Source organism: Elephas maximus, chromosome 10, assembly GCF_024166365.1.
Source record: "Elephas maximus indicus isolate mEleMax1 chromosome 10, mEleMax1 primary haplotype, whole genome shotgun sequence".
Classification (NCBI taxonomy): domain Eukaryota; kingdom Metazoa; phylum Chordata; class Mammalia; order Proboscidea; family Elephantidae; genus Elephas; species Elephas maximus.
In genome coordinates this window covers 17668245-17694208 of record NC_064828.1, presented here as the reverse complement: position 1 = coordinate 17694208, position 25964 = coordinate 17668245, and the positions used below count along the sequence as shown (strand labels likewise).

The 25964-nt window shown below is 45.6% G+C and overlaps 1 protein-coding gene across 6 annotated transcripts in view; it reads right to left on the bottom strand.

The window, feature by feature from the left end:
- RASGRP1 (RAS guanyl releasing protein 1) overlaps nt 1–11646 on the bottom strand; it is a 74884-nt gene extending 63238 nt beyond the window's left edge. The window contains exons 1-2 of one of the 6 annotated variants that reach the window (XM_049897649.1): nt 11547–11646; nt 6221–6405 (exon numbers count right to left, since the gene is read on the bottom strand). In XM_049897649.1, coding sequence (XP_049753606.1) covers nt 6221–6405; nt 11547–11620 — 259 coding nt within the window. In that variant the 5' untranslated portion in view covers nt 11621–11646. The other 5 variants (XM_049897650.1, XM_049897652.1, XM_049897651.1 and 2 more) reach the window with 5 other exon arrangements.
- Nucleotides 11647–25964: the final 14318 nt, after the last annotated feature.

Here is a 25964-nt window from a genome sequence, read left to right as displayed (position 1 = left end):
GAGCTGGATGCAGGATCCAGAGCAAGCAAGCGAGTTTTGCCAGAATGTCCATATATATATACGTTGGATGCAAGCCACACACCCAAGGAAACTTCCCTTACAACTGATTTGCTGATCACATCAGATCACATCATGGAAGATGACTACATCATTACACAACTGCCAAACTATATCGTTACATTACTGTAATGCTACACCATTACATAACTGCTAAACCACTGGAATCATGGCCCGGCCAAGTTGACATACAACCTTAACCATCACACCTGGTGATTATTCCTCATGGGAACATGAGGCTCAGAGATAACCTGATCAGAGTTTAGATCTCAGAGTCTCTCCCACAACTGGGCTAGACTACCTATCATGGGTTACTTTCCTGAGCTTCAATTCCCCATTAGCTAAAAAAAGAGGTAAGTGTTTAACCAATGTCCGTTGTGAATGCATGTGTGTATGTGTACCTTCTGTCTCAGCAGGTCTGTGGATGGATTTACTGAACTAAAATGATGCTCAGAACTCCTGCAACACTAACTTATGCACAAGCATTTTTACAACTGCCTGTGTCCTCCATTCTAGAGAGAAACCTACCAAAGACATCACCCCATAGATGAAGACAGTGAAGGGGATTTCCCATCTCCCCTTTTCTCGGGCCTGGTATTTACTGTAACTCATGCTCATGAGATGGCAGATGTGCCAGCCTCAGGTGCTGGGTGATGCCAGTCTGTCAAAGATGCAGCAAAGAGGCTCCTTGGCATAAATAGCTTCCCAGTCATGTAACCCTAATTCACTCCCAAGGGCTAAGAATAGTCATGCCTTTGAGCTGTTCTGATGCCTAGAAGCCTTAGGACGTGGGTGTCCCGAGGGCTTTATATTTGAAACCTTGCCATGACTCCCAGGGACTGTGGGTTCACTGAAGAAGCTTCTGAGACAGCTTGGGTCATTTTCATGAAGGGCCTGTAGTCAGCAATGGCCTAGGCTTTGGAGCCCCTTCCCAACCCTACACTTGGCTTTGTTCCTTGGAGTTGCCCGTTCTAGAGTGCCCATCAGTGCTCACAGCCCTGGGCTTCTGGTCCTGTGCTCCTGTTGCCTGTGGGTACCTCGTTTTAGTGCACAGACTGCAAGTTGGAGAGTGGTGAGAAATATACAACCTTCCCTTTGACATGGAGGAAACTGGGTCCCAACCAGTGTGTGCTTGCCTTCTTTGGCTCCAACTTTAAAAGCAGATGTGATGTTTTACTCTTATTAACTCAGGTCTATGCTTTTAACAACCACCTGCTCCACGGTGGAGGAAACATACCTGTTAGAATTGGGGTACTTCTAGCTGGAAAACCTGTCCACCACTGATGACCCTGCTGGTATTTGAAATACTGGTGGTGTAGTTTCCAGCATCATAGCAACAAGCAAGCCACAACAAAATGACTAGGAAGAAACCCTGGCAATCTAGTTTTGAATATTAGACAATGAAAACCTTATGGATCACAACAAAATATTGTCCGATATAGTGCAAGAAAGTGAGCCCCCTAGATTGGAAGGCACTACACAGCAGGTGCAACAATGGCCTCAAACATACCAACGATCATGAAGATGGTGTAGGACCAGGCAATGTTTCATTCTGTTGTACATAAGGTCACCATAAGCCAGAGCTGACTTGATGGCAACTAACAATAACAACAACAACTAGTTTAGGAGATCTTTGGATAGCACTGAACAATGCACAAGAAAGAATTTCAGGAAGAGATCTAGTATACAGATGGGGTCCATTCAATGTTTCTTAAATTAGATAGAGCTTAATATCTAACCTGAAGGAGACCAGGCCTGCAGATCCATCCGCGTGGTGCGTAGTTCTCTCACGAGTATAAGAGGCCCGTCCTAGGAGAGGCACCCAAGCTTGCCCAGCTCAGGCAGCAAACATCTGCTGGGGGCAGGGGAGGAAGAACTTGAGCAGTGTTTTTTGTTTAGACTGGGGGCACGAGGCAAGTGATTTCAATTCTCAGAGGCTCTATTTATTTTCTTGTTTGTCTAATGGAGAGAATACCTGGCCTTTTTCACAGAATCACTGGGTGGCGCAAACAGTTAATGTGCTTGGCTGCTGACTGAAAGGATGGAGGTTCGAGTCCACCGGAGGCACCTTGGAAGAAATGCCTTGTGATCTATGTACTTCCGAAAAAATGCGCCATTGAAAATCTTCTACTCTGACACACATGGGGTCTCCATGAGTTGGAATCGACTCCACAACGGCCACAACAACTGGTCTGCCTAGGTCATAGTGTTGCTTTAAGTATAAAGGAAAATCAGTACATATAGAGCTCCAAGGAAGCATAAACAACACTCTGTAAATATAAGACACTAGGATGCGTTTCCCTTCACATTGACAGGTACAGCAAAGACGCTGAGTTTCTTCCCTCATCTCACCCCAGAGCAGGGCGCTGCTTGCTGAGAGGTCCCTTTCTGGGACATGTTTGCGGTTGTCTTTCTGATGCTGTCAGAAGTTGTCTTGCACTCCAAGAGGACAAGGGAAGAGCTTTGTGAATTTGGACATCTGAAGACTTCCATTCGGCCCCAAATGCTGGCAGCCCTCTTTCAAAGTGAAATCTTTTAAAAAAGCCCAGAGGACCTCACAGAGCTTGGCTACCCTGAGACAGACGGCGTGATTCACAAAAATTTGACATAAATAAATGTACCAGGTTGAGATGACTGGCCTCATTATGCTCAGTTGAAGAGCGAATTAGCTAGCAATAACATGGTGAGAATGTAAAGCATGACCGCTGATTGAAACAGAAGGTGGGAGTGGGTTATTGCATGGGTAAAGCAGTGAACTCTGACTCAAGGCTCCAAGTTTCTAATCACAGATCTGTAATCCTGTAGATGACATTGGGAGGCTTGATGGAGGCCTTCGAAAGTACCCTTAATTGGTAAGTGGTACCTATCCTTTAAAGCCTTATAATAAGTCCTTCCTCTCAGAAAAGCTGTGGGTGGTAAGTAATGGCTAACAGTGATAAGAGCCATCAGTAAACACTTCAGAACGCCCACAATGCCTTAGGCATTATTCAGACTCTTATAAAGAGATGTAACCAAAATGCAAATCCCATAGTTTCCAAAAGATCTCTCAGTTGCTTTTGCCCCTAGTTAACCATCTACCCTCTCTACAATTGTCCAATAGACCTTCTGAGATGATGAAAATGCTCTCTATCTATGCGTGTCCCACTGTAGCTGTACTTGAGGTTATCGAGCACTTGAAATGTGGCCAGCTAGAGAGGCCGAGGAACTGAATTTTAAATTTCATTTAATTTTAATTAATGTAAGTGTAAACAGACGTGGCTAAAAACCATAAAGCCCTTTGCCATAGAGTCGATTCCGACTCATAGTGACCCTATAGGACAGAGTAGAACTGCCCCATACGGTTTCCAAGGAGCGCCTGTTGGATTCGAACTGCCGACCTTTTGGTTAGCAGCCATAGCTCATAACCACTACGCCACCAGGTTTCCAAGTGGCTGCCAATTGGGCAGAGCAGCTCCATCTAATTCAAGCCTCCTGAAGTATCTGTCTGAAGATGAGTTGAAAGGGTAATAGAAAGTAAATAGAAGGTAATAAGACTGACGTTCAAAAAACAGGTTTTTCTTTCCTTCTTTCTTTTTAAGCTGGTGGAAGGGTAACTAGAACCAGGGTATGAAGTAAGAGATTACAAACAAAACAAAACAACAATACTTTTATACTATTTCCCTCTCTTTTCACAGGTATTAAAATTAGAAGACATCTAAACTTATTAGCAAAAGCTAAGCTAGACTACTTTATGCTAAAGCCAAACTTTTCTATACAAACCCAAGAAAATAACCAGTTAGGTAAGAGTCAAGAGAAAATTAGGCTGGCTTTTTTTTTTCTTTTTTCTGTTCTAGTCTCCGATCACCTCCTACAGAGAAAGGGACTCACAGAAACACAGGCACAGAGTCTGCCCCGGAATTGGCCTTGTCACCAGGCTGTGCTGAGCCCAGCTTTACTCCCCTCTCTGCCTCATTCTCTATCCACCTCCCCGCAACAGAAATCCCAACTGATAACCAACGAGCCAGAAGCACATGAAAATCACAGATGAAAGCTGCTGTCTGTCTTCTATTCCCTCCAGATGTAGAATGTTCTTTTTTGCCCCTTTATGTAAATTCTGAGACAGGAAACTCTGCAGCACAAGGCACAAACCCCGAGATCTTACCTTCTGCCTTCCCATGACACTGCCACAGCTCCAGAGGGATTTCAGCAAACTGGCTGTTCTTGGGATCTCTGTCCTTACCTGAAGTGCACTTACTCAAACTACATGGTATGAAGAACTTAGGCTTCCCGCATGCCTTAGCTGGTTACTGCCCTGTCCTTAGTATGTTTGTCCTGAACAGTGCTTGTCTTGGGTGTCGTAAGCTCTAAGGGTACAGGGATTTGCTCACTGTAATTCTCCTTGTGCACCACCCAGCACAGTGTCAGATGCAATTAGTGACTTAATCAATGCATGTTGATAATGGATAAGAGACTGTTAGATTCAATAGGATTTTTAACCACTTCTGGCTTTAAGGTTTTTTTTTTTTTTTTGATTCAACATATTTCAGAAAACCATGTCCTTTGCCCTTGTAGGGTTCATTGACGGGTGTGGATTAGGCTTGGTGGCTTTGGGGAAGGACTTCAGAATTGGCCATGTATTTACTTGCTTGAAGGTTAGGAAAACAGTCCTGAACTCAGCCTGCAGGTACACGGTTGGCATGGGAGGAAGGAAGATAGCATGATAAACAGGCTTTTGGTTCCAGGTTTCTCAACAGTGAGATGGGAAGAGAATAAAAATCTTTAATTCTTGAAATAGCTACACTGCTCCGCTAAAGACCAGTAAATATGACTACCAAAACTGTGTGAGGAGTTAAAACGTCTACAACACTTTAAAGGAGTGATTCTCAAAGTGTGGCTCTCAGATCAGTGGTGTCTTGGCATCACCTGAAACTTGTTAGAAATGCAAATGCTCGGGCCCCTACTCTAGACTTACTAAATGTGAAACTCTGGGGGTGGGGCCCAGCCATCTGTGTTATAAAACACCCTCCACGTGACTTTGATGCACTAAAGTTTGAGAACCATGGCTGGTAGCCAACGGCAAAATAGGTGAAACTCTTCTTTGCAATGAGGACTAAATGACTCAAGTCTTTCTCAATTTTAGAAATAAGTAAGTGCTCAAGACGTCGAGCCAACAATCCTTGGTTCTGAGTTCTAAGTAATCTTCATCTTGTACTACTAGGGACATGATCAAGCCTCCTCTGTGCTCCCCAGGAGGCTCCTGGGGCTGAGGTGGGCTGGTGCTACCGAGCTACACGCGGTCATCTGCTTCACAGCGGGAGACACAGCAACATGAAAAGGCGTGCAGAGGGAGGAATGCGAGATCGCTGGAGATTTTGCATTTTCCCCTCGGTTCTATTCATCGCTCTTTTGGAGGGCGGAACAGATATTTAATACTTTGCAATCGCTATTTAATGAATAATGATCAAGAGAAAGACAGTGCACATAAAGTAATATTAAAAAATAGGGCTAATAGGGCCTCTTTTCAGATTATAGCTCATTGGCTGCACCAAGGGGTGCATCCTTAATGGCGAGTCATGGTGACACCCAAGCGCAGCGTGTGATACTTCACAGGCACCGTGCGCGTCCGTACACTTACTCCTAACATCCTTTGCTCCGAATCACAGCACAGATTAAGCAGTATCGTCTAGTCACTAACACTCTGGCTTTACCTCGTCCTTTCCTGTTCTACCACAACTACCTTCCAGATTGCAAAGGGGATTATTAAGACTTTATTTGTCCAAGTGATTCAAAGGTTTTGAAGTTTCTGGTCGATAACAATGTTTCCTCATGTAAAATGGTCTTTCTGTGCCCTAAGAACACAAGGGTAAAGAAGTGTGAAAGCATCAGATGCATGGTGTCACCTGACGCATTTTTCATCATGACAAAGCTCCTGCCTGAGAAAAATGGACCTGCCAACCTCCTCGGTGCCTTTTCTGCCTTACGCTGTACCTCTCATCAGCACCCATCGCGCCCACACTGTCACATGCCACAGGCACTGCAGAATGTCTCCAGCGTTTCAAAGACTCTTTCAAAAGCTATTTTTAAAGCCCAAATACAATCTAGGTTGCTATTCTAGAAAGCACTTTTTAAGGAAGAACAAAATAATATAGCAATTTTTATGCATGTGGGCAGTTAGCCAACTCACCAAAAGACTGAATGCAGCTGTCAATGAGGTCATCCAGGCTGGCTCCTTTGGTTAAATGTCCCAGAGATACCATCATTCGGAACGGGGTGATGTGGGCCAGGCTGGGATGGGCGGGGAAGGGGCTGCTGGTTGGCTTCGCTTCTAGTCTTGCTTTAGGGGCAGCTCTACAGCCATGGGCAGGTTTCCTGGGGAAGAGAGAAGGCAGGAATGTAAGCAGAGCAGTCAGGGGATGAAGAAGCTGCTAGCTCCTAGCTCCAAAGGCAGACTGGACGGGAAAGGAGCAGACTTAAGACAATTAATCCCGGGAGCTGGACTGATGGAAGACATACCCCTCCTACTTGGCAAATGCACCAAACAGACTGGTTGGCTGTTAAACATCTCCCCAGCAAATAATGAGGTGTGATTTCAGGGTTGCAACTAGGGCTTTTCATCCTGGGGTTAGGATTGTTCTGTCCTGCTGGGTCCTAGTTCCCCACGGGGAGAAGAGGCAGCCCTTAGCTCTCGGCAATGATTTTTTATTTTAGCTCGTAGGCCAGAGACTGGGGTTTTAAGAATTGTTTAAGTTGGTCTTCTCTTGAGCTAAGCTAATTCATCTTGGACAATATCAGGATGCTGCAGAAGGTCAGGCAGCCTTGAAAACATCTATAAAGACACTGGAGGAGAAATCAAAGACTGAGGACCCGTGTGCAGGGGGTGACAGGTTATGCTGCTGGTGGTTAGGTTTCAAGACAGGCCTGGCTTTCTCACAAATCTTGGTTGGTTTTAAGATCGTGATTTTCATTATTGATAACACGGGTAATCACTATGGGTCATTCTATCAAGTCCTCACTTGGGGCCTCACCAATTGAAAAAGAAAGCAGAACTATGAGAGCTTTGTTCCAGATCTAAATGTGAAAGGACAAGACTGGATCTGAAAATGCCTTAGAAGTCCAAGAGTTCACCTTTGTCCACTCACAGTTAGCTTTAGCTTTGATCATGACCTCAGCAGCACATGTCAAATTGTTTGAAAAGTGATATGAAGAAGATTAGGCATTTTATTTTCCTCTCTATTAAAATTAATAGACACAAGCACACATACATACATATAATGATAATCTTTCAAGGTTTAATAGTCCTGGGTATTATTGTTTCTTTGAGCATATCGTTAATTTTCCTCTCCCCACTGTGGTTTTGGTCATTTCATAGTTTATTAACAACAAGGAGAAACGAAAAAGAAAAAAGTATACCTCAGATCCTTAACTTTAGTTACTGACTAAATATTATGATAAACACATGATGACATCAGTTAATATTGATTAATTAGTCAATAAGAGCTTTTTCTATGAGGAAGACATTGTGATAGGCTGGGGTGACCACAGTGAGATAGGCTATGTGAAGGCACTTTGTAAACTACAAAATACACTCTTTCTATGTTAGGTTTTCTTGTTGTTGATATAGAAAGGAGATCTAGAAGTTCCTCGCTATAAAAATCTAGTTGGAGAATCAGACCTAGGCAGTGAAAGGTAACTCCATAAATCTTTACCAAGTGTCCTATGCTTGTCAAGGGTAAGAAGTGTGATGGTTCCCACAGCAGGGAGAGCTCAGTTCCAGCTGGAGTGTCTGGGAAGACTTCTCTGACAAGGTATAATCTCATGCAGAAAGGGCTGAAGAAGAGCTTAGATAAAAAATAAATGCTTAAGTATGTGTGGACTTTGGGAAACCAGCTGCTAAAAGACAGTGCACTGAACTATGGAGCCACTCAGTGTGCCGCCAGACTCATGGAGGGTACACCCTGGCCCTTACATTCTGTTTCAAACTATTTCCAGAGCTTTGGTCTGGGTGGCCACTGGGCTCTGTTCCCACCTGGGGTGGGTCCAATGAATCCAATCAATGACTGACCCAAGGCTGTAAGCCGATGCTGCCCAGGATTCTTGGCAGATCAAGTTGGTGTTACAGGACTCAGCTAAGTTTCTGGCCAGTACTGATTTCTGTCTGGGCCCTGTGCTAGCCCCACAACCAGATCAGTATCTGCAAACAGGAGAAATAATAATAGCCAACATGAATTGAGCCACTACAATATGGCAGCCACTGTGCTGGGGATTTACATTGTCTTCAAAGCTTTTTTTTTTTTTTTCAAAGCTTACAGCCCAGAAAGATGTTATCTCCATTTTATGAGATAACACTTGCTCTGGGAACCATCACACTTCTCACCCTTGACAAAGTCTAAAACTGAGTCTAAAAGAGGTTAAATGACAGCCAGTGGTGTACAACTCATATGTGCCAGTTGTGGGATTTGTACTTGGTGCCTCTCTGGCTTTATTCATTTAATACTTACTGTGCACTATTTACTACAACACAGCTAGCAAGTAGATCCAAACAGAGAGGCTGAAAGGCCAATTCAATAAAAACAAAATCCCCCCAAAGCATAGCTGATAGCAAAATGCTGAATATCAAACCCCACTCTTTCTGCAGGTCGCCAGAACCATCCTGAGAACCCTGGAACTAGATGGACTCTCTATGATCCAACCTCCTTCCCCCCATTTAAAGGTGTTTAGAAGGGCAATGTGACTTGCCTTTGGTGGCAAACACATGCTAGAAGCCAGGCCTCCCATGCTCCGTGCCATTCTCCCTTCCCTTCCTGGAAGCACTGACAGCTCTCTAAATCTGGGGCTGGCCACCTTGTGTCAGCATTAGTTAGCTTTCTCCCTTAGCTGCTGCCTTTCCACCATTAAGACCTCCAACAAAGGCAGAGTAGGGAAGTGATGAAAATAAGGTTGTTCTCAGTAGAAGCCTCTTTCTCTCGGGCCTTCTACACCACCTCTCCCTCATGCCTAAAGAAGAGGCAACCACAACTAGAGGCTGTGTCTCCACGCAGGGCCCCTCCTGCTGGGGCCGGCAAGAGGGCTAACTCACGCTCTCAACCTGGAGATCCAAGCATAAATTCATTTTCTCTCCTGGTCAGTGGCATCGACCATTCAGGACTCCTAAACCTGCCCTGGCCTCTAATTCTGGTAACGTTTCCTAGCGTCACCAGCAGGGGAAACCACTTTGGTTCATAAGGTGATTCTCGGAGGTAGAAACTTTTACCAGAACTAGGAGGAACTGGGTAGACTTAGGTGTTAAGAAATTGAAGGGCGTATTTAGGATGAGAGAAAGGGAAGAGAAGGTGAGAGGTGCAATCTGGGAAGTACAGGGGCCAGAGAGGCTCAGAGGGCTTGGGCATGAGAAACCAGGGAGAAGAGAAGCTATTAAAAACCAAACTGTAACCTAAGAAATGTTGGAAGACAGGGAGCTATTTGCACCATAAACTGGGGAACTGCTCTTTTGCTGTGGAGTCTCTTGACTGGCTGCCTTGGGACAACCTTCAGGGTACTCTGTCTCTTCCGGTGAAATGGGCTAGATAGGATTTATGCAGTCCTTTATTATAGGCAGGCATGAGGGTGTTTTAATGACCAACCCATAGAGTGAATGGCCTCTAAGTCGGCAAAGGTATATTTTTAAGGGATAGTAGCCAAATGTTTCCTGGCCAACTTCCTCGTGAATTACACACACACACACACACACACACACACACAAACACACACACAAGAGGAGGAAGAAAGAAAAGAAAAAGAACTAGAGAAACAAGTGAAAGTGTTTTTTAAGCCTAAATGTGACCAAGGCCCCACAGGGTTTGCTAATGGAGACTCAAATCTCTCAACTGGTTTAGGTGAAATCTTCTCCAGGCACAGGTACCTCCATGGAGGTCAATTTCAGCCTCAACCTTTTTTTTTTTTTTTTAAATGAAACTCAGCCTAGAAGAGTAAGGGATGAAATGGAGGAAGAGGACTGGAATTTCCACAACCTTTTTTGCAGTAGAAGGTGACTTTTATCGGCTTCTAGTAAGGATTCTTTACAGTCCTGTCATCTTTCTCCAAAATATAAACTCAATTTAATTCACTGAACTCTATCTAACCCCCCCCCCAGCCCAATTTAGTGCAAGGTACAGTGGTGGATTCTCTGGGGATACTTGGGGGGCGGGCACGGAGAAGACGAGCATAAAGGGCCAAGAACCCTTAATACCAGGGAACTGAACGTAAGTGGGTCAAGTCCAGCAGAGCAAAGCTTCCTGCCTCTGCTCGGTATGTTGTGCAGGTCGGCCACTGCACATTCACACATCAGAGGCGATGCAGTTAGCCCCCTGGAACTGTGAAGTGCATAACTTGCCCAGCCCTATGCGGAGGCCAGGCAGCTATCCAGGCAGTTGCCCTGTTCTGGCACTTTGGGGGAGAAACTCAAAGTTGCCAGGTCCCTCCATGTCTTTCTCCACCCGAGCCCTTTCAACCACTCACTTTTCATCTTCTGTCACTCCAAGACCCTTTCTAGAATGATAAGCGGGTAAAGGGTTGCAGATTTCCACCCGGAAGGTTATACGGCTCGCTGACCCAGGGACCTGGAAACTCCTCTGGAGCCGGGGCGACCAAGCGGTATCACCTCTGCTTGTGCCTCCGACAGGCCCAAAGCAGTAAAAGCTGCTGGCCGTTCCGGGCCGAGCCCGAGAGCCGCAGAGCCGCGAGGGGCCACCAGATGGCGCTGCCGGTGCCCCGCGCTCGCAGCAGGTGCGGGTGGCGCGGTGAGTCCGCGCGTGGGAGTCCCCGGTGCTTCGCCGCGAGTATCCCGGGGAGGAGGTAGCGGCCGTCCGCGGACGTGGGCTAGGTCACTGAAGGGCTTTCGCCCTCGCAATGACGAATTTACCCCGGCAAACTCTGGCCTCGCGGCCGCGCCGCCTCGAACCCCAGCTCCCTCGCCCACCGCCGGCCACGACCCGCGGGGCGTTCCGGGCTTGCCCGCACGTCGCGCCGTCTCCCTGGACTTCAGCAGGAGCCTTTGACCTGCGGCCGCCCCCAACCCCGGGCCAGCAACCTCCCGTAGGAAGAGGCGCCCTCGCCGCCCGCCCCCCGCCCCCGTCAGTGAGAGGACCTCAGGGCGCCGCCCACACAGCTGCCCCGTCCCCGAGAAAGCGAGCGGGCGCTCCCGGGCTCGGGCCGCGGCACGACGGCCTCGGCCGCCGCCTCTACTCACCGCGGAGCCTCTCTGGCCTTGCCCAGGGTTCCCATCGCCGCGGCCCGCGCCCCTGCGCCGGCTCACCTCGCGCGACGGGACGGGCTCGGCGGGGCGCGGCGCATGGCCACCGCCGCCGCCTGCCCGGGCCTCTCCGCCCCCGGGCCGCCTGCCGCCGCTCTCCGTGCCAGGCGAGCCCGACGGAGGCGCACCGGAGGCACAAACTTTGTGTGAGCGCGCGCCCTCGCCCTCGCTCGCTCGCGCGCGCGCGTACACACACCCAGACACACACTCTGGCACCAACCACCTGACAAACGCTGATGTTATCGGCTGTAGGAAATGTGTGGCGCTCCTCAGCTCTTCTCCGAAACCTGTCCCCATTACTCGGTAGTGCCGAGAGCCCTGGGCCTCTCTCAGTTCTCTTTTTACACCTGACTTCCACGACCCCCAGCCAAAGGGTTAAGTCCGAGGAGGAGGTGGGGGAGGGGCGGAGGCTCTCGGTTACACCGAATGCCACCAGCTCCGCGTCTTGCAGAGGAGGCTGTGAGCGCCAGGAAACGGGCTTCACGAAGCGACTCTCGTGGGACCCCCCTTTCCTTCGCACCGTTTCGCAGCCTGGGACCTCTGCTTGAGACGTGTCAGTCCTGGCTCCGGGGGACCCCTTGTCCTCTCCCAAGCCTGTTTAGCTCTCAGAGCCCAGGGCCGGGTTCGGGGTAAGGACTGCTACAGCTGTGGACTTGACTTAGCCTGCGCCTTTGGGTCTCTCCTAGGTAGCAGTTTGCAAGGCTGGTGGTAGTCACACGTCCAGTTGCCCCGGAGGAGGGCGGCGGGTGTGGAGGTGCGCTTCGAGGGTGTGATCTATATTGGGCCGAGAGACAGCTGCCTAGCAGCTGTGGGTGTGGGCGACCTGGGGAGAGGAGGAGAAGGATGGGGAGAGGTGAGGAGAGGTGTGCGGCAAGCTTTCTTACAATACCACCGCGAGCCGGCGGCCCGGAGCAGGCCAGGAATGGAGGCCTTACCCCTGCTGGTCCAACTGGGAGTGAAGGTAATAACGATAGCTAATGTTGATTTGGGAAACTGGTGCGTTCTCCTCACCAGGCGCTGTGCTAAGTGCTGTTTATACATTACCTCGTTTAAGTCACCACTCCTCAAACACAAAGAGTTCACTGTTTTAGAGATGAAAAATTAAGGTTAGAGGATAATTTGCCTGAGATCACACATGCAGTGAACAGCAGAGAGAGCTTGTGACCTGGACTGAGATCTGCCTCACCCCGTGTAATCACTGCTGGGTTGTCCTAAAACCATGCACCACACACGGATTATCATTGTCATAGACCATAACTCTAGCCACAATAATAGTTATCTTCTTAGCCATCATGTTCTGGACTTTAAAGCCTCCCTCTGCTCTTTGGTTTATGTATTTATATGCCATCTTGTCCAAAAAAAAAAAAAAAAAAAAAAACCCAAATTCAAGATTGCTTACAAGCTATAACCTACAAAAAAAATGTGCCAAATGAAAAATAAGGTACATAAAATGAAGCCAGAAAGGAAAGTCAGTTTTTCAAAAATGCACCCAGAGTTCAATCACTGCTGCAAAAACCCTAGTCGGCAAGTCTATTAGGACTCACAGCGACCCCATGTGTTAGACAGTAGAACTGCTCCACAGGGTTTTCTTGGCTGATAGAACTGCTCCACAGGGTTTTCTTGGCTATAGTCTTTAGGGAAGCAGATCGCCAGGCCTTTCTTCCACGGCACTGCTTGGGTGGGTTTGAACTGCCAACCTTTAGGGGTAGTAGTCAAGTGCAAACCATTTATGCCACCCAGGGACCTCACTTGCTATAAGTGGGACAAAATTTGTCTGGTGGGTTTCTAGCACTCATGTTAAAAAGGGAGGCCTTGTCTAAAATTCAATTTCTGTCACATGCAAGAAAAAAAAAAATTGCCCAAGAGACGATCACCTCTGATACTGGGACCAGGGAGACATTTCTCCAGAGAATTTTCATGAAGAGGACATTGGGCAATATAAAGAACCAAGTCTTCAGTCATAGCAACATATAGAAGGTACGTTGTGATGTTACATAAGCACTAAGGAATGGCACGCTTCCTTACTCAGGGGTTCTAAAATTAAAAAATTTTAGGCTATCTACTACACCCCCACCTCACGAAAGCCCTACAAATGTAATCAGCCAAACTCCGTGGATGTCTGAGGACAATGAAGAATCCACAGGCACCTTCTGTATATTCCGACTTTAGTCCCACCACTCACAACTTCACAGCTTTGACTTAGTTCACAGAGGAGATGGTCTCTGATTCCCAGGTCAACTGTGATCTTCGCTGACCTCCCCACCCCGGAATGAACTCTTTACCTCTTCTCTCCCCTCCAATACTTACACATTTTACTTATGTTTTATATTGCCACATGATATTCTGTGTCCTTTTCTTATCTGCATGATTAAACTGTAAATTATTTGAGGTCAAGGATCAGGCCTTATGCTTCTTTAGCTTCCACAGAACAACCAGCAATGGGCAGTACATGTATGAAGTTCTCAATAGATTGCTTTTGGTTTCATTTTGAAATGTGGAATACGGTGACCTCAAAGAGTATTGGATCCTTCTAGATTATTTCTGGAGAAAGGGTGCAAGTTTCCCTTTTAAGTTCCCTGCGCACACAGCAGGATTGATAAGCTTGCTGGCAGTGTACCCTCCAGTGTTTCGTGGGACCCCCTTCACTGGATTATCTAAGACCTTCACCTCTTCTCTATTGCGTCACCCTTGAAAATGGTGCCTTGCGTTCTCTTCCTTGCACTGAGTCTTTGGTTGTGTGTGTGGCAAAGGATAATCCAGATTTATACTCTACATGCATATGTATATATGTCAAGTGGATCAGTAGGTACCTTTATGTGTACATATATACATATATAATTGTGTTAATACACACACACATGTACACACACGGGAAGAGTGGTAGAATTCTCACCTTCTGTGCAGGAGACCTGGGTCCGATTCCCAGCCAATGCCCTCATGCACAGCCACCATCCACCTGTCAGTGGAGGCTTGTGTGTTGCTATGATGCTGAACAGGTTTCAGCTGAATTTCCACACTAAGACTAGGAAGAAAGGCCTGGTAATTTACTTCTGAAAATCAGCCAGTGAAAGCCCTATTGATCACAACAGTCTGATCCACAGCCCATTATGGGCATGCTGCAGCACCTGGCAATGTTTTCTTCTGCTGTGTGTGGGGTTGCAATGGCAGCTAATAACAACAACGTATGCATATGTGTGTATAAACGTGTGTGTGTATATATATGTCCACATGTATATGTGCACACACACAGGTAGATACTCAGTGTATACACACAATCCCGATCACGCATGTAGGCAGTTATACATACCTACACACACGCATGATGTCTTTCTCCAGGGATTGATCCCTCCTGATAACACAAAGACCCTCAATGAGATGGAGTGACACAGTGGCTACGACAATGGGCTCACGCCTAATGATCATGAAGATGGCGCAGGACCCGGCAGTGTTCCATTCCGTTGTACATACTGTTGCTATGAGTTGGAAACCACTCGATGGGCACCTAACAACAACATACATGCAATCCATTATACATACAAAGAGTATAAACTGAGGTTGTTAGTTCATTCAGGAGACGAGCCTTGGTGAGTTTTCTAAAGAAAGGGGCCTACTTCTTCCATGGAAGGTTCTTCCTCTCAGGCTTGCTGAGAGCTCTGCACTTCGCTTGCATCTGACTCTATTTCTGGACCACCCTGAGCTCTTTGATGAGGCTTTCTAGCTGCTCCTACCTGAGCAACGTCTTTTCAAAACATCTAGAGGACTAGAAATCAGCTCCATCTCCAACTCTTCTGGTGTTATCTGAGGCTCTTCTGAGCACACGAACAAAGTTCCCCTTGTTTTCTCTGCTTCTTTCCTCTTACCCTCTCTTCTGCTTCTCCTGCCTCTTTGATTGGCAATAATCATTGTTTCCGTAGCAGTCAATAAGGTTTGGGGACCATAGTCCTCCTCAGCCCACCCCTTGAGTGAGGCATTCCTCAGGACTCTTTCCCTGTCCTTCTTCTTCCTCTCAGTCAGGGGTTCTTGACTGAGACCCATGGACCTTTTACTTAGATCTTGGGGAGTATCTGTGAAGTGTCTGAAATTATATTAAATTTTTTTGTATGTTTTTCTTGGGGAAAGATCTTTAGCTTTCATCAGATTTTCTAAGTGATCCATTACTCAATTTAGGTGTTTTGATTCTGTTCCGTGGCATTAACTGTGACTTACGTGACTCTCATATCTGAATATCAAACATCTCTCTTAACATCCAGACTCACATTTTCTGTAATCGTCCCACACAGGCTTCCTCTCCATCTCCATGGCCACATCTTGGACTAGGCCCCATCACCTCTTATCTGGACATGTGTAATAGCCTCATAACTGGCCTCCTTGATTTATGAGACCTCCTTTTCTCTGATCGTCCTTTCATGTTCTTCCAAAGTTATCTGGTCATGTCATTTCTCTGCTTCCAAACTGCCCAAGAATCCCCATTTGCCTATAGAATAAAAATGCAAACTTCATAACATTGTGCACCTTCACAGCTAGATCTTCTCTTCCAGCCTGACCTTCAGCCATGCCCCCCAGGTATCTGACCTCTTAGGCTGAACCTTGGCCACTCCTGATAGTTGCTGTTCCTTGTGCCCTTTCAAGCCTCGGTGCCTTTGCTCATGTACTTCCTTCCTGCCATTTCTTTTCTCTTGGTAAATACACAAGGCACAGTGATACCAAATGCGTTCAAACTAGTGGGTCACCATACAGGACACACACAGGTGCAGAGGGGTGCAAACTTCCTGTGTCCCTCCTTTCAGAATCTCCTGATGACTGGCTGTGTTTGGGGAACCACTGGCTACCACAGCCTCCATTCTGCGGTCTAACATTTATTCATCCTTTTAAAATATATGTGACGTAGCGCCAGATGCTGTCCTTGGCACTGAGAATCTGGCGGAGAACAAGAGTGTGCTCATTCTCATGAGCTCACATGTTAGCTGAGGAGACAGACAGTCACCAAGTCACCAAATGAATAAGTAACTAAGCCACAATTTTGCCCCCCGATATCCAGGAGCTGAGGAGTCGGGACACCTCCGCCTTCCTGGGGACACCTCTCCTCTGTCCCATTTGAGGTGTCCACATGGCTGTGAGGAGATGGCCACCACATTTAGGGATACAGCTCCAGGGGATAGCGAAGGGATATAGAATAGGAAAAGCAGGGAGGGGATAAGGCTCTGTTCTTTATGCTCCTGCTGAGCGTTGCTCCCGGGAGAATGGGCCTCATTACAGGCCTTATTATAACTGGCTGTCTCATACACCAGTACATTAAACACGGTAATTCCCTGTTGCTTCTTTCCTTGGGCCAAAGCTCCATGGAGTAGTCCACATGAGAAGTGGCTCCTTTGGCCCCTGGGCCTTTACGTTTGGGGCTCATTGTTGGACTCCTGCTTGTTTCTTCTCGCGTGTGCGGCCTGCCTCCTTGGGAGTCACTCCCATCTAAGGGCCAGCTGCTCAGGAGAGTGTGGTTTCTTTGAGGTGGCCCCCAGGATTCTCCAAAGGGAATTTTATGAATGTCATCTAAATTGTATGTTAAGCTAGATCATTCCAAATATAGAGCCCAAATGGAAAAATTCACCCTTGTTTTCAGTTGCTTTGAAGGGTGCTGTCTCTATGGAGTCCCTTCCCAGAGCCCCCCAACCCCTCAAAGTCATTCTTTTTTATACCACAGAGCCCATATTTTCAGCCAGATTGGCTTAAAATAGTCTCTCCAAATTTCATGAAGTTTGATTTTGTTTTTTTTTTAGGAAGCTGTCACAGACAAATGGAAATACATATTGTCCCATGGCTTTTACTCTTAGTGAGATGGGAGACCCTGGAGTGATAGGATCTAACTCTGCTTTGACAGAGTCGCTCTGGCTGCTGAGTTCAGGAGTGCCGGATGGGAGGTAAGAGTGGAAGAGTCTCAGTGGAAGTGGCCCTCATGATTTCCAACTGTGTGGGTCCACCAGGTCAGTTTCAAACTGTTTTGAACATTACTCTGCAGTAAGGAAGCCATTTTTCATTGTGTGACTCAGTTAGATGTGTGAGTAAAACTGAACTACAGGTTTCATGAAATAAAGTTTACCCTTGCTGGTGTGTGATACACTCTAATCCTCTCAAATACATGTATTTTTTCTATGACACTTAAAAAAAATGCTGATCGGGACCCATGAAATCGATTCACTACTGGGTTGGGATCATGGTTTCCAAACTAGCTCTAGGTCTGTCTCTCAGGATATCAATAACCAGTTGCTATAAAGTGGGAAGCTGGAAGCCTAAATTGCTGCAAGTTTGGATCAAGATTGATCTCTATTCCTGCCTAATTTTTAATGGACTCAATCATGTGGGTCAAAATAATTTCTTGGTATCCATCCATATGATAGCAAACATTTACTGTAAAGGAAACACTGCTTTTTTTTTTTTCTGCACCTTGCATCAAGCTGAAAATTCTCGACCCTGATCAAAGCGTGTAGCTGGAGGAGAATTGTGTATTGTGGCTATGTAAATATGGGCTGAGACCTAACTCTTGACTGTATAATCGACCAGGTGTTCAGCTGAATTCATTTTAAATTAAATCAATCAGAGAGACACATTGCCGCGTGTGATGACAGGGACAGCTAGTGAGTGTTTCTGTGAGATTTTCAAGTGTCCCTTCAGAAGGGGGGCTTTGCCCCAGAGAAGGGCTATCGCACCACGGGTCTAAATTTGGATGATGCAGGTGTGATCCTGGTGGAAGTGCTTTGATACCATTAGCTTGCATTTGGGTTGTGGTGTGAAGACATCTGAGTTAGACTTACGATGGGTATGTGAAAAGTTGCACATAATCCATGTTGGTGGTCCCTGCAAAAATCCTCTTAAAATTCCAAGTTGTTGTTACTTTTGCCCTGGCTCAGTCAGATGAAATAGATGGGTAGCATAGGAAGCAGGGGTCGGGGGTAGGAAGTTGGAGGTGGAGTGAGCTTGCCTCAGGCCCCCCTATTTAAGGGGAGTGGCAGAGCCATATTTGACATTCATGGACCCCTTCCTTCATAAAAAGAAGCCCTTGGGTATTACAGAAAACCCTGGTGGCACAGTGGTTAAGAGCTACGGCTGCTAACCAAAAGGTCGGCAATTTGAATCTACCAGGCGCTCCTTGGAAACTCTGTGGGGCAGTTCTACTATGACCTGTAGGGTCACCATGAGTCAGGATTGACTTGACGGCAGTGGGTTTGGTTTGGTTTGAGTGGGTGTTATACATAATTAGGGACTGGGCTACTAACCAACCAGTTGGTGGTTCAAATCCACCCAGAGGTGCCTTGGAAGAAAGGCCTGGCAATCTGCTTCTGAAAAGTCACTGCCTTGGAAACCCTACAGACCACAGTTCTACTCCATAACACATGGGGTTGCCGTGAGTCAGAATTGACTCACCAGCAACTGATTTTTTTTTCCTCCTCTGTAAAAAACATTTTACAACTGTGTTTGTATAAGGATGAATGTAGTGCAGGCTGGATTCATTATTATAGATTTGTTATTATCATATGCATTTTTTTCTTCTGGGCCTCCTGTGCCTCTTAGATCAGCAGCCCTGGGAGTTGGACTCGCTCCTTTTTGAAAGACAAAGCACACTTTCTTGGCTCTGGAAGGGTTAGTGTTTCTGGCTGTTGAAAAATGTGGTTGTAGCCTGTGCATCTGGGCGTAGCCAGGAATGGATATGAAAGATTGACACCTGGAGGTCAGTAGGGTAGGAAATGAACAGAAAGTCAGGACTTGCTTGGGGAGGAGAGAGAAATTCAAGGCCCTCTTTAAAAGTAGGGGCTATGCTGTGAGCGGCAATCTAAGCTATTCCACTGGTCTCACCCCATCAGGAGCAAGGAAGAATGAAGAAAACTAAAGACACCAGGGGAAGATTAGTCCAAAGGACTGATGGACCACATCTACCACGGCCTCCACCAGACTGAGTCCAGTACAACCAGACGGTGCCTGGCTACCATCACTGATTGCTGTGGGAGGGTCCCGGACAGAGCTGGAGAAAAATGTAGAACAAAATTCTCACTCACAAAAAAAGACCAGACTTACTGGTCAAACAGAGACTGAGGAAACACCGAGAGCATGGCCTCCGGACACCCTTTTAGCTCTGTAATGAAGTCACTCCTGAGGTTCACCCTTCATCTAAAAATTAGGCCCATAAGACAAAAAGAAACTAAAGGGGCACATCAGCCCTGGGGCAAGGACTAGAAGGCAGGAGGGGACAGGAAAGCTGATAATCGGGAACCCAAGGTTGAGAAGGGAGTGTTGACATGCTGTGGGGTTGTTAACTAATGTCATAAAACAATATGTGTACTGTTTAACGAGAAACTAATTTGTTCTGTAAACCTTCATCTAAAGTACAAAAAAAAAAAAAAAATAGGGGCTATGAAGGCTCATTCAAGGCTAGAGAGTTCAGCGTAAGAGGCCAAAAAAGTAGTACCTACTATCCAATTTGTTGTCAGCTTAGTGATTAAGAATCTGTTGTGCATGGGGTCCCCATGAGTCAGGGGCTGATTTGATGGCAGCTAATTTTTTTTTTTTTAATTTAACAACAACAATAACCTGTCCTGAATCAAGGAGTAAGTAACTATTGCTTTCATGTCAGACATAAACTTGGGGTTGTCTTAGTAAGAGGCCCAGCCAAAAAAGAACCTGGTAACCCCAGGCTGCTGCAGAAAGTTGACTAGACTGCTGAACACGGTTGGTTGTAGGCAAAAGCAAACAAACAAGCAAACAATAAAGGGCAGACTTGCATGTTAAGTCCTCCTGAGCTGGATTCTCTGATTAAAAAGAACGTGTTTTTACTGTTTTCTCTATTTACCCTGTATTCTTCACACTGATTATATAACTCAACATTTCCTGAGTACTTCCTACATGTCAAGCACTGTGCCAGGTAATATGTATACAGTATTTCACTTCATCCTCATGAATACTTTCTGAAGGTTTATCACTGTTGTCCCCACTTCATAGATGAAGAACTTAAGGCTCAGAGAGGTTAAGTCACTTGCCCCGGGACATAGCTAGTGCGTGGTGAAGGTGGGTTTCAATATCAGGTCAATGCTACTGTGGAGCTCAAGTTTATCACTACTTTGCAACACTGCCCACTCATAATACATTAGGTTTTACACCCACCGCAGTTGAGCGTGTTGGCTATTACCCGTTGTAAGGTAGTGGGTGGGGCAGAGAGGATAAGTAACTAACGCTAGCTATTATCTCAACAAAGTGTTAACCTTCCAGCAGTCTTATCAACCACACGTTACAAACCTAATCAGAATGTTTGATCTAGTTACAGCTGCTCCTCAGTTAAAATTGTCCCTGAAAATACTTGGTCATTGTTCAGGGGAAGAGAAACCACTGACTGAAGTCCCCCTCAGGCCTACTCCAAATTTTCGCTTTGAGGTTACTTGAAAAGTGAAAGTTATAAGTGTTGCTAGCGTGCTACTAATATGTTGGTCAGAGTCATGTTACCTTAATATATCAGCTTGTAGCAGGTACTTGATTTCTTGTGGGTGCGCACACACGTACACGTGTTTCCTTAACGGATTGGGTCAAAAATGTGGTTTCTGCTTCAATCTCGTCTTCATAATTTTTTGGGGGGACTTTGGCCTTTCCTTCTAAGAAATAGAAAGTTATTAAATCAAGTGGTGCTGCCATTATATCTTAGGTCTTTCTTACTACCCAAGAGGTTTTATTTATTTTTGTAACAGGTTTTAGCTTATTTTGCATACACACACACATATATATAACCCAACCTTTATTGAATACTTCCTACGTGTATTAAAAAATGTATGTATATATTTAATTCCTATGACTGAGCTATCAACGTAAACATACTCCAATCTCAAAATCTATTTTCAACAGGTGTGAATATTTTTCTGGGGCCCTGGTAGTGCCGTGGTTAAGCATTTGGCTGCTAATTAAAAGGTCGGCAGTTTGAATCTACCATCTGCTCTTCGGAAACCCTATGAGGCAGTGCTCTACTCTGTTGCATAGGGTCACTATGAGTCAGAATTGACTTGCCAGGAACGGGTTTGTTTCAAAATATTTCTCTGAGGTGCAGACATCGGTTCACACATTTGGTCTAGCCTGGTCAGATTAAGTTTGGAGCCCTGGTGGTGCAGGGTAAGAGCTACAGCTGCTAACCAAATGGTCAGCAGTTTGCATCTACCAGTTGCTCCTTGGAAACCCTATGGGGCAATTCTACTCTGTCCTTTAGGGTCACTATGAGTTGGAATTAACTTGATGGCAATGGGTTAGTAGTTTTGAGTTTTGGTCAAATTAGGAGTTAAGACTGATTTTCTCTTTTTTTGGATTATTTTGTCCAGTCACTCAAGTTTCTAGCCTAGATCATCCTTTCCTGGAATATTCCAGAAACCTAGTGCCATGGATTGAATTGTGTTCCCCCAAAATATGTGTCAACTTGGTTAGGCCATTATTCCCAGTATTGTATGGTTGTCCTCCATTTTATGATTGTTGTAATTTTCCTATGTGTTGTAAATCCTAATCTCTGCCTGCAGGTAATGAGGCAAGATTTTTGTTGTTGTTGTTAGGTGCCATTGAATTGGTTCCGACCCGTAGTAACCTTATGTACCACAGAACAAAATACTGCCTGGGCCTGCGCCATGCTCACAATTGTTATGCTTGAGCCAATTTTTGCAACAGCTATGTCAATCCATCTCATTGAGGGTCTTCCTCTTTTCCAGTGACCCTGTACTTTACCAAGCATGATGTGAGATTCAGTTATATTAAAGAGGATTAGGGTGGGATGTCACATCCCTGATCCAATATAAAGGGTGTTTCCCTGGTGTGTGGCCTGCACCGCCTTTTATCTTACAAGAGATAAAAGAGAGAAGCGACCAGAGACCTGGGGACCTCATATCACCAAGAAACCAATGCTGGGAGCAGAGCGTGTCCTTTGGACCTGAGGTTCCTATGCTGAGAAGCTCCGTGACCAAAGGAAGATTGATGACAAGGACCTTCTTCCAGAGCTGACAGAGAAAGCCTTCCTCTGGAGGTGGCACCCTGAATTCAGACTTCTAGCCTTCTAGACTATGAGAGAAGAAATTTATCTTTGTTAAAGCCATCTACTTGTGGTATTTCTGTTATAGCAGCACTAGATGACTAAGACACCTAGTGTTCTCAGTCTCTTCCTACCTCATTGCTGTACCCAGCCTGCTTACAGCTTCTATTACAGGGCTGGGCACTGAAGACAAAAGGTCCCTCATTTGCCTTGTTGTCAACTCAGGGTAAATGATATACCAGGGAGTTCTCTGACTCAGCAGTGCTGCTTTTGTCCTGGTCCTCAGCCCCGCTGGAAGACTTACAGGTGACATATAAACGTCACTTTCTTGCAATTCTATCAGTGTTTCACTTTTCCTTTTGTTAGTCCACCAGGACATTTGAGTGACGCTTTTAATTTTATCTTTTTTTTTTTAGCTTGGATGCCCAGTACCTCTGCAAGCTCAGAGAGTGCACACCAAGTCCTGTCCTTACAAACACAGATGGATATCAAGAAAGGGTCACGTGGAACTATCTGAGCGTGCCTACAAAACAGGACATTAGAGATAAGGAAATACAGAGAAATGCAAGTGAGTAGGATAACTTACCTACTTTTAAGCTTCGGCTCAAAAGAAATGTAATAGGTCTAGTTTCCTGAAGAATTAACTGTGTTCCACCCTACGCCATCCTCTGGAAAGATCTGAATTTTTGCCGTAGAGACTGGGAGGCAGGGTGTAGAATTGCTTGATGCCATAACTTTAGTAAGGTATGTGGATACCTCTGACTATAGGATAGGGTTCTGAGAGTCAGGGTTGGCTTTAACTCAGGTTCTCGAGGTCCAGCGTTTTTGGCAGATGCAATTCATTGAGAACAATGAGTCAGTGTTGAGTGACATGAATAGGACCACAAAACAAAACAAAACAAAAACAGCTAAAGAAAATTCAGGCTTCAAAAGATTGTCTAAAACAGAAGTCCCTTCAGTCCCTGGTTTTCAGAATTTCACCCCTTACTGAACCAGTGTTACTCATTTTGCAGGGAGAAGGCAACAAGACCATGTTATCGGGAACCTGGGGAGTATTGCACTTTGATTGCCAGGTTGGCCACCAGTAACATTCACCCAGCGTTTTGTTCTGTTATACATAAGGTTGCCATGAGTTGGAGCTGACTGCACAGCAGCTAACGCCAACAAGTATTCACTGCTGGACAAAAAGTTCATCTGGAAGGGAAAGACAGGAGCAACGCTTTTCTGTGTTCTCTGCACTTATTCTCGTCTTGTATCTCATAAAGGCGTGCCTCAAGTTACAGGTTTATTTCAAACACAAAACAGTACATTTCAACAGGAACAGACCTCATGGAAATGATTGCCAGGTTACCAGCTTCCTTCTTTCCTATCTTTCTTTCCTTTTTTTACTCCTTTTGAAGGTTGTTGAGGTCTAGTTGTTTCTTGTTATTTGCTGTGGAGTTGGCTTCTGACTTATGGCAACCCCACGCACAATGCAATGAAACCCTGTCTGGTCCTATACTATCCCCATGATTGGTTGCAGATCAGATCATTGTGCTCCATAGTTAAGGCTTTCATTGGCTGATTTTAGGAAGTAGATTGCCAGGCCTTTCTTCCTAGTCTATCTTACTCTGGAAGCTCTGCTGGAACCTGTCCAACATCACAGCAACACACAAGTCTCTACTGACGGATGGTGCTACACATGAGGTGCACTTGCTGGGAATCGAACCTGAGTCTTCCTCATGGACGGCAAGAATTTTACCACTGAACCACCATTGCCCCTAGTTGTTTCTTAAGGAGGTTGAACTCAGAGCTCAGCCAGATCTGTTTGCTTGATACATTTTCTTCCATTCTTTGGTTTTTAATAAATTTATGTCTTTGTTTCTAAGGTGGATCTCTTGTAGACAGCGTATTGATAGATCCTATTTTTTTTTAATCCATTCTCTCACTCTCTGTCTCTTTATGGGTGCATTTAAGCCATTTACGTTCAGTGTAATTATTGGTTAAAAAAAAAAAAGTAGGCGTGAGTTTATTGCTGTGATTTTGTAGTGCTGATATTTTCTTTGTTCCTTTTACTCTTCTGTGCTGAATTCCTTTTGTTTGGGGATTTTTTTTTTCATTTTTTTGTTTTTGTAGATTTTGTTTTTACAGAGACATTATGCTTTTCTTCTTTATTTTGATGAATAGGTTTGTTAACTTTCTTTGTGGTTACTTTGAAATTTACCCTTATCTTCCTAGGTTTGAACCAGTCTGTTATTACTTGGTATCGCCTTGCCTTCCTCTCCATTAGAAAGTTCTATACCTACACCATTTATTCCCCCTTTTATTGTTCCGACGTTGCTGTCATTTACAGATTAACCTCTCTGGTTCCCTGTTGCAATTCTTTCGATTTTGGATAGTCCTTGAGAGTTCATTTCCTAAGTTGGTATCTGTCAGCCAGAGCTTATCTGGAGGACCCTGGAAGGTCTTAGCAACTCTGGCGTCAGCCTTAGGAAATGAATACTCCCCTGGGCACAGCTGGGAAGGCCCAGTGCTCTGATACCACAAAGGGCCCCACGGACATCTCAGGATTGACTGGTTTCTTGGGGGAGATGTTGTGGGGTCATGCAGGTCCCCTGGAAACGTGCTAAATGGAGCCTACAAAATTGAGTGTTGTCTGGAGCAGGGTAGTTCCAAACTTTCAGGGCTGAGGCTAAATTTTTCCTTGGATTTCAGTAGACAGGTAGTTCCTCTTGCTTCACAGAGAACGTTCTGTCTGTGCTCATTGTTTACTACTCACATGAGTCCTTCCCAAGGCACAGAAACAAGGGACTTGTTTTGGGCCATTAACAAATTGGGGATTGTGTCACATCTTCAAAATCTAGCTTGGCCTCTTGACCAAAAGAGCATTTAGTTGTTCTTGTAAAGATTATGTCATAGCTGGTGAAGCATTTGTCTTTTTGCCTTTTTTCATCTCATTTCTGTTTCCTGGTTTCTAGCAGGTATTATCTGAAAAGTCTGCGTACAAGTGTCCTAGGGCTGCCATAACAAAGTACCACAAAGTGTTGTGTTGTTGTTAGGTGCCGTCGAGTCTATTCCAACTCATAGAGACCCCGTGTACAACGGAACGAAACACTGCCTGATCCTGCGTCATCCTCACAATTGTTGCTATGTTTGAGCTCATTGTTGCAGCCACTGTGTCAGTCTGACTCATCAGGGGTCTTCCTCTTTTTCGTTGACCCTCTGCTTTACCAAGCATCATGTCCTTCTCCAGAGACTGGTCCTTCCTGATAACATGTCCAAAGTACGTGAGACAAAGTCTCTCCATCCTCGTCCCTGAGGAGCAGTCTGTTTGTACTTCTTCCAAGACAGATTTGTTTGTTCTTCTGGCAGCCCATGGCATAGTTAATATTCTTCAACATCATAATTCAAAGGTGCCGATTCATCATCAGACAATGTTCTGCTGCTGTTTGTAAGGTTTTCACTGGCTAATTCTTTTCAGAAGTAGATTGCCAGATCCTTCTTCCTAGTGTGTCTTAGTCTGGAGGTTCAGCTGAAACCCGTCCACCATGGGTGACCCTGCTGATATTTGAAATACCAGTTACATAGCTTCCAGCATCACAGCAACACGCAAGCCTCCACAGTACGACA